Source organism: Vigna radiata, unplaced genomic scaffold (assembly GCF_000741045.1).
Source record: "Vigna radiata var. radiata cultivar VC1973A unplaced genomic scaffold, Vradiata_ver6 scaffold_366, whole genome shotgun sequence".
NCBI classification, from domain to species: domain Eukaryota; kingdom Viridiplantae; phylum Streptophyta; class Magnoliopsida; order Fabales; family Fabaceae; genus Vigna; species Vigna radiata.
Genome location: NW_014542350.1, coordinates 49,322 through 58,032, shown reverse-complemented (window position 1 = coordinate 58,032; position 8,711 = coordinate 49,322). Strand labels below are relative to the sequence as shown.

At 35.6% G+C, this 8,711-nt stretch overlaps 2 protein-coding genes across 3 annotated transcripts; both read right to left on the bottom strand.

Moving 5' to 3' along the window:
* Nucleotides 1-283: 283 nt before the first annotated feature.
* On the bottom strand, nt 284-3,043 carry LOC111240821. The gene is made up of 2 exons (XM_022776607.1): nt 2,836-3,043; nt 284-2,740 (listed from the first exon to the last, which is right to left on the bottom strand). Exons 1-2 carry the CDS (start codon nt 2,972-2,974, stop codon nt 1,914-1,916), a joined length of 966 nt encoding a protein of 321 aa, XP_022632328.1. The 5' UTR covers nt 2,975-3,043; the 3' UTR covers nt 284-1,913.
* Nucleotides 3,044-5,996: 2,953 nt separating this feature from the next.
* Nucleotides 5,997-8,543, bottom strand: LOC106779534 (V-type proton ATPase subunit G). 2 transcript variants are annotated; one of them, XM_022776606.1, is made up of 4 exons: nt 8,377-8,543; nt 7,301-7,411; nt 6,436-6,536; nt 5,997-6,348 (listed from the first exon to the last, which is right to left on the bottom strand). In XM_022776606.1, exons 2-4 carry the CDS (start codon nt 7,386-7,388, stop codon nt 6,205-6,207), a joined length of 333 nt encoding a protein of 110 aa, XP_022632327.1. In that variant the 5' UTR covers nt 7,389-7,411; nt 8,377-8,543; the 3' UTR covers nt 5,997-6,204. The 2 variants fall into 2 exon arrangements, with proteins under 2 accessions (XP_022632327.1, XP_014523139.1); XM_014667653.2 differs by having other exon boundaries at nt 7,301-7,389; nt 8,377-8,541.
* Between the last annotated feature and the right edge of the window lie 168 nt (nt 8,544-8,711).

Below are 8,711 nucleotides of genomic sequence, written 5' to 3'. Positions count from 1 at the left end.
CCCATGATGAAAACCTTAAGTGAAGTGAAGTAGCTGTGAAAATGAGTTCTGTAATCGATTACAGAACCCTGTAATCGTTTACACGAACATTAACAGGGATTTGGACATCCTGTTCAACTAAAGGCGCCACCAGTTTCAACGTGGAGGACCACTGTGGACCACTGATTTATATGACTGTTCATTGACTGATTATTTGTTCCTTCAATTTTAGTTGGTTGTATAAATATTAAAACTAAAACGACAAACATTCATTAGTGCCTTTGTAGTTGGTTGTATGGCTGTGGAATATAATACGCATAAGTTTAATATGAACGTGAAATATAACACTCATGCCCTGCCCATCTACATACCATAACCTTCAATAACTCGCAGTTTACGTCCGCTTCCTCACGTAGGTACACACACCACCTGAATGGTGTCATAGCAATTCGTTGAAAATGGTCTTCTCCCAGCAAACGATTCATGTCAATAATATATGACGAAGCAATAGAAGTACGGACCCTCAACTACAAAAACATATTTATTTTTAACAAATAAATAATTGCAACTAACTAAATCAAAGAACAAAACTTAAACTTACCTTTGGGATTCCTGAATCCATTCCAACTGAACACAAAATGAAAACATGTAAGAGGCCAAATATCAATACTTGCTTAGGGTTCACAAAAAAAATATAAACCCTAAATTACGTGGAAGACAAAAATCAGACAATGCAACCCGGAATGGAACAGAAATAGAAACAACAAAATGCGAGACCGATTCCAATGACGAAACCAACAAGAAACCCAAGCCCCCGAAAAAGAAGATACCACAACTACAACTGACCTTGCCAAAGACTCCCTTTTTCCGCTTCGGATAACACCAAGGGAGCAATGGAGATAGCAAAGGAATGCGAGAACGAGTCCAATCACGAAACTCACAAGAAACCCAAGCCCCCGATAAAGAAGATACGAGAACACCTCCTTACCTTGCGAAAGACTGCCTTTTTCCCGTTCGAATAACACAGTCGCAGCAATGAAGATAGCGATGGAGATAGCAAAACCCAACGATGAAGGTGCGGGAATAGAGATAGCAATGGAGATACCAAAACCCAACGCAGCAAAGTGAAAATTAAACCGCCAAATCAAAAATCATAAAACATTTATCTCAAAATTCCTATTCTACCCTGCTCAGTTTTTTCAAAAGCCCTTTTCCAATTAAAAGTTAAAACCCAATAGAAATTTGACACCTGGACGGTGTCAAATTTGTGTCAAATCTGGGTGTTGAACAAACATTTTCTTTCCTCCATTTCACCCAATGCCAGAGACCTTGGTCTCTTCCTCTGATGAGAAGAATCCAGAGACACCCATCTCTGTCACGGCCATGCCTCAGCCTCCACTCAACCCGCCACCACCGACTCCGCCAGCTATGGCGTCGACAGGGAAGAAACCCGACGCTGGAGCGATCGCCGACCATCGTGAGAACCCTCTTCTCCCACTGTCTCTGTGCGAGAGAAAACCTCCTCGTTCGTGAGCGACGCCGGCCGTTCGTCACGCAGGTTTCCGCTGCCACCGAGCCAGGGTCGCCGCTCCCCGTTGAGCCTTCCTTCTTCCACCATCGCGCTGTCGCCCATCTCATAGTCCCAGTTGCATCAAACGAAATCCACGAGACCATTCATGCCAGCTCCTCCCTCCATGGGTGTACCTTCGTCCAATCGTTCCACTTCAAGTCGTCGACCTGCGGCGCCACTTGCCATTGATCTAGGCTCGCCGCAACTTTCTCCAATTAGGCTTACCTCTGTTGCATCTCCCAGAGCCACCACGAGTCTTCTTGTGCAACTTGCTTCAGATTTGCCTAGAAATTCATCAGAATATTTGTGTTGATATTGTGCCGCTCTTCGTGTGAACTTAGCACCTGCCTCTGAAATCTATTTTTTACTTTGAGTGTTGAGATGAGTTTGTGTGATGGTGATGGAGGTAATGAATGAATTTCCTGTTTTTTTTGAGTTGAAAGGTTGTTTTATGGTTATATAATGGGCGTGGGGTGGAAGAATTTTGAAGAAGAAAATGATAGAGATCATGGAAAAATCCAGAGAAACATGGTAAAGGTGAATGAATATAAGAGTTGTGTGTTGGGGTTCGAAGATGAAGTTGGGCCAGAGGAGGAGGTTTTGTGTTGCGTGTGATGGTTGAAGGGATCAATTCAGTTGGGGGAATGACGGGTTGGAGTAATGGAGAGTGGTTTTTGTTATGTGGTGAGCAAGAATTGGTTTCTGTTTTTTGTTGATTGAGAGTGATGTGTGAAGGAATAGGTGAATTCAGGGTAGTGTGAGAGCTGAACGATAGATCTGTTGGAGTTGAAGAATTGGAAACGAAAAAGGAAAATGTCGTTGGGTGGTTACGGGTCAAGAGAGAGAGGAGTGGAGTAAATAAAATGGTTTTCGTTATCAGGTGCCGAGAGATGAATATGTTGAATGTGTAGAATAGGGGAAAATGGTTATCTTCTTTTAGGGTCTCATTTTGTTGTGAGTGATAGGAAAATCTCGCGTCTATGATGATCAGGGTGTCCAATTGGGAGTGAATCCTGTGTGTGTGATGGGGTGACGAGGTGCGGTGTGTGTGATAGAGGAAGAGCGATGAATCAGTTGAAAAATGGTGTCTGATGTTTGTTGAGGTCGTTTTGGGTGTCAGCAGAGGACCAAAGTTTGTGTGTTCCCTGGACGTAATAGCCACGTGCCTTTTTCCCAAATGAAATTGAGCTGCTTAAAATTAAATGTGTCAGCATGCATGTGCTCTATCAAAATAAAATCAACGTGCTTCCCTTGTGTCAAGTGGATGGCAAATCTTGAACCATTACCTTGTGCACACTTAATCCATTTCCTTGTGACACCTTCAGGCCGTGACACCTCAAGCTTTTTGTAACGTGTTGCCCCCATTTCTAATATCAAGCAGAATGATAATTCATATGGGTGGCGAGTGGACCTTCTCTTCATCATAAAAGTCACCTTCTTTTTCTTTTATTTCGTTCTTTTTTCTTTCTTTCTTTTTGTTTTCCGTTTTTTTTCTTTTCCTTATTTTTTACTTATTTTTTTCTTTTTCTTTATTTTCTTTTCTTCTTTTCTTTTTTTTTTCCAAAAAAATATAAAAAATAAAATCAAATAAGATACTAATAAAAAACTGAATCAAAATAAACTAAAAATTAAAAAAAAATAAAACAAAATAAAATAAAATAAAATAAAATCTTATTATTTAGTCATTCACACGAAATTGGATGTTCACACATACTGATGCAAGAAAGTGAACAACATGTAGAATTGTAAGAGAATAGATATTCAAAGAATTAAGAGAGATAATAAAGCTAAAGAAAGAATGGATTCCAAAGCATTGCATTGTGAAAAGAAAATTACATAAAAGTTTACAAGTAATTTTAATAACCTCTAACTCATATCAAACATCACTGTTTAACTACCACAAAACAACAAAACAAAGTCCCTATATTTCCTGTAACAAAGTCTTAGAGAAAGTTTCCACAAATTTGTTTTAACAACTTTTCGCTACCAACAATTATTGGAAGGAACAAAATAATAAACATATGCCGAAACTAAAATCAATATAAATATCAAACTATTTGAAAATTTTGAAAATCATGTTAGTGATTTTCCATAAATTAGTTTATAAATCTATATGGAAAATTTTCTATAAATACTTTTAAGATAGACAAATAAAATAAATAAATGTATATTGTGTATGATCAAATACCTCCCGATCGTATTAATATAAGACTCGTCCTTGTGCATCCGGATACTAACTCAATCCATCCTTATTTAACCAGTATAATATCATACAAAAAACTTAATTGTTATGATTCATCGTTAACAACGACAGTTTAAAAGACACTAGACTAATTAAACTAACTTGAATATTGAAGTGTCCTTTATATATACAACCCTATCTCTCTTAGGTAGAAAGAACACTCAAGTGAAAAACACGAGTACTTTAAAAATTAAAGGTTAGAAGTGTTTAAAAAATATTTAAAGTATTTGTAAGATACACACTTTTGTAAAAATAAAATGAATTTCTCTTAAAATTAAATTCAACTTAACGTTAAAAGTAAAAAGTTTGAAATAAATTATGGAAAAGAATTTTATAAATTAACAAGCTAAATTTATTTTATGAAAAAATGATTTTTTTTTTCTTTCCTTGGATAAAAGTTGTTATAAAACAACGTTCTCCAATAAATGATTAACAAATATCCTCTAACCCACTTCCAATAAATAATATTCATATACTGAATTCCTACATAATATATCTATTCCAACCCCAACAATATCAAAATCCATTGATGTCATACTAGCCAAAATATTTTCAGCACACCTTATATCTAGAATGTTACATATCCATTGCCAAAATATTTTCAGCACACCTTTTATCTAGAATGTTACATATCCATTGCCAAAATACGTGGTCCTGGATCATAACTTCATTGTTGAAATTAGTAATCAAAACCTGACTCTTATACTGTCAATGTTGTAAATATAATTCCTGCACTAACCAATCACTGTCAAATTGCTTTCCCTTAAATAAACATTTTCTCCAAATGCTTCCCAACACAACATTCAACTTGCCACCTCCCATTGCTGCACTTTGATCTCTTACAAAAGGGCATTCGTAGTTATTGTGTTGTGCCTTCAGTTATTTTGGCAACACTGTAATTACCTTTAGGAAATGTTTTATCCTTGAGACTATGCTTCATTGAGAGTACAAACTAGAAGCCCTCCAAATGAAATCAACTGTGTTACGAATGTTTCTAATTCCCCATAACGCATTTTCTCACCCACGCATATTTTAAATGAATAACTATTGTTGTTTAGTGTTCAAATGTTATCTATCATACCTTTAGCAAAACAATCGTCACCAAGTCACATCTTCAAAATCTTGTTTTTATCATCTCACACCATATATTCTAAAATTACCTGGAAGTGCTATATTTCACACACCTTCCTCATGTCTCCACCACCACCAACCCAACTCTTTAGCCACCATACTCAAACACTAACACATCAACCCTTCAAAATAGCACATCTCCATTAACGATTAATACTACATTAAAAGTATAAATACCATTAATTCTTAATCTATTATGATTCCTATTGCAACTCCATCCATGCAATATTATGATTATCCTCTCCAATTTCCACAAAAATTTCTCAATGTATATTAATGATTTCATTGTTAATCCATTAAGGCATATTGTAGAAAGACGTGAAAAATAATGGAAAAGAAGCAAAAACTAATTTGATTGACACACCGTTCAAAACAAACAACTTATGTTTCCCTAAAGCCAGCTTCTAAGAAAGCTTTTCAACGAGGGAACCCATTTACTTTTCTTCCTTGAATTTGCTCCAATAAAAATCCCCAAGTACACAAAGGAGAATTTAAGCATCCTACGGTTCAGAAAATTTGCACATGATTGTCATCTACTTCAAACCACACCACTTATTGAATCTACCCTTAAAAAAATTCAGAGTCGCAATTTCAATTCAAACCATCTTAAAATCTTTTTAGTGACCATCATATTTAAAAACGTCTCTTCCATAAAAACAGGATCATGTGCGTATTGTATAGAAGGTTAGTGACCATCATTTAAAAACGTCTCTTCCATAAAAACAGGATCATGTGCGTATTGTACAGAAGGTTACCTTCAACCTTGTATTTTCCAACTAAATATCCCAAAAGTATCTTGACAATAGTCTATCCCATCATCCATCTACCACTGTAAAAAGAAATGCAGTTTATGGATTCGATCTCTTATGTAGCTTAAATTCTGCAGTAGGACTATCATTGACAACAAAAGTCACAAAACTAGAAACAAGCATCCTCTTACCCATTAATGTACCTTTTGCAAAGGCCCAACCTTTGATAGACGTGTCACTGTAATAATATTGGAATTTTGCCATACAATTTGACTCGACATTTATAAACAGGGGAGGAACTGGTCCTCATGCACTCGTTAAAACGGCAACACAAATATACACGTCTTTTAATCCTGAACTGTTTATTTTAACAAATTTCAAGTTATTTCTTTGAACACAGCGCAGCAAGGTACTAAGCATTATAACCAAAACAAGAATCTTATCCTCACCACAATATATAGAGTAAAAAAAAAACTCAAAATAATAATAATCATAATTTAGGGGTCCTCAGCACCAATGTATATCAAAGGGTCCTAATTTTTCACACTTGTAACATACGTACGAAGCATGGCGACAACATCATCCGAAATTTTTGCAGCCTCCGTTTTCAGGTTCTGAATTTTTGCTTCAGTTTCTTGCTCAAGCCGCTTGACATTAGCTCCAGAATCACCAGTACTCTGTATTATTAATGTAATGTAACATCAGAAATTAGAATACTGTAATGGACTAGTCTAATACCATCAAATATAATCATATAGACTTACGTCTGAAACTTTCTTTTGAAACTCACGCTCCAGTTGAGCTCGGTATTCTGCAATCTCTTTTTCAGCCTCTTCTTTGGCTTGTTTCAACCTGGCCAATTTTTCTAAGAGTAGCATGCAGAGGACAGTATGGATAAGGTTACAACAAAGAGATATTTTTGATAAAATACATAATTAACAATAATATGAAAAACTATAGGGGTGGTTGAAAGTTGGCGGTTTGGCACAATCATGTCATAGCAAACATTTTCAAAGAGAATTTGTTCTAGAATATAATGAGAATGCCTTAACCATGTAAGACTGTTTTGCACAATCATCCAATCAAAAGATTATTAGCATGGTAAGTCCATTAATATTTTAGAACTTCGTTACAATGAAGTGTAGGTGTAAATATTTTCATGTTGTCGTACCAATGCATACTACCGCTATATAAGTTTGCTACTTTCACTATAACTACTTCAAAGTTACACTTAGGATTGTTTAAAAGTAAAATTAGGCGTGATTTTTCTAATTAGTATACAAATCTTTATTCTGACCAATCATGAATTATTTTGAAAGTGAAATCTAAAGTGATTTCTAATTAGCTAACCATGTAAGAAATCATTATATAGTAAAAAATCTTTGTTTTATAACATGTATGAATAAGCGAACAAACTCATTCCCATCAATAGACCAAGAATCCATCCTTCCAGGTAAAAGAGAAAAGACCTGTATAAAATGAATAGAGTAAAACGGGTCTCTCTGGACACATAATTGAATCAGACATAATTTTTTTAAGGAAAACACGTAACCAGACCCCAGACCAAATATTAGACGAAATCACGGAAAAAGATGGGAAGACATGAAAGATAATGAAGATAGAAAATACCAGCTTTTGCAGCATTCACAATCCGCTGTGCCTCTTGTTCTGCGGCTAACAACTGTTGAATTCCACCTTGACCCCTGTTGGATGCCATTCTGTCATGAACACAGACAGAAACTATTTACAAATGGTGAATTGGTTAACTTGAACCTACAAGAAAGTAAACACGAAGCAACTCCTCCGACAACACATATCAATAATTAGGCAAAAGAACCGCCTTCATTCTACCTAGGAATTCGGAAAAGTGCAAGGAGTGCAACAGTAACAAGACAGAACTGATTCTATCATCAAACTTGAAATTTTGAACTAGAGATATTACATAACCAAACAAATACTCTTCTCCCTCCAAACAAAGGGCGAGAAAAATCATTAGACGAATTAATTATAGCAACATCATTACAGAAGGAAGCATGCAGCAATACATAGACCGTAAACACCTTCAAACTACGTCTGCAACCATTAAAATTAGGTTTTTAATGTGTAGAGTATTTTAAATTGCAGTTTCACAGATTCAATTTTAAACTGTAGTTGAGGTAAAGATTCGGGCGCGATTCACGATCTTACAAAAAAATGCAACCAAATACGGGGCAGTGAACTTAAAAATGAAACTAACAGCAGGCAGGGATCATCCAATTACAGAATCACAAATTTTACACGGTTAAATATGGATCTAAGTTCTCTGAAGTGAAAATTTCACTTTCAAGTGTAAATAAGTACCACGAACGTTAAAATACATACAGGCATAGATGTGTTGGAATATCAATGCATCAACCAATAATTTTCTTATTTAGTCGATAAGATTAGTCACTTCCCCTGAAAAACTTCTCCAAATCGTTATTATTATTATTAGTTGGTTATAGATCAAAAACCTAGAAAAGCTAACCAGAAATTCCGTTGATACAATAATTTAAGAAGCAAAGATCCAAATCTAGTTAAGGTGCAGTTCAGCGTTTGTATTTAATTTATATTTATACATAACGAATAGAGAAGGAAGAGGAAAGAGGCACAAGAAACAGCGTGGAATTGGAGAGGGGAAGCAATAGAATCGCGTAGATCTGAAAGGGAAGAAGAGAGGAGCGTACCTGTGACTGAAAGGTGTTTGTTAATAGATTCAGAAGAAATAGGAGAGACGCAGAGATCGCCAGAAATTTCTCTGTGTGGTGTCAAACAAAAACTGTCTGTCCTGGCTATTGCCAACTGTTCTGCTTCTTAACCCAATAATCTCTGCACGCCTATTTTCCCACTACTCATTTTTTTCACTTTTACCGCACTCAGTCATTCATATATATAGAATAATGTTTTGGCACACAAATTATTCCTTTACTTATCCTTTCAAACAAAAAGTTTCCCGACATCACTGTCTCAATATAATTTACAAGAATAAATATATTTAGGTTTAATATATCACGATGTCTCT

Bases quoted from the DNA above. Each gene is read 5' to 3' on its own strand.
- LOC111240821 (XM_022776607.1), bottom strand. From the start codon at position 2,974: ATGATGAAGAGAAGGTCCACTCGCCACCCATATGAATTATCATTCTGC. The intron at 2,741-2,835 runs GTAATGGTTCAA...TTTAATTTTAAG, and splicing joins ATGGATTAAGTGTGCACAAG to CAGCTCAATTTCATTTGGGA.
- LOC106779534 (XM_022776606.1), bottom strand. From the start codon at position 7,388: ATGGCATCCAACAGGGGTCAAGGTGGAATTCAACAGTTGTTAGCCGCA. The intron at 6,537-7,300 runs GTATTTTCTATC...TGCTACTCTTAG, and splicing joins TGTGAATGCTGCAAAAGCTG to AAAAATTGGCCAGGTTGAAA. The intron at 6,349-6,435 runs GTAAGTCTATAT...TTAATAATACAG, and splicing joins TTCAAAAGAAAGTTTCAGAC to AGTACTGGTGATTCTGGAGC.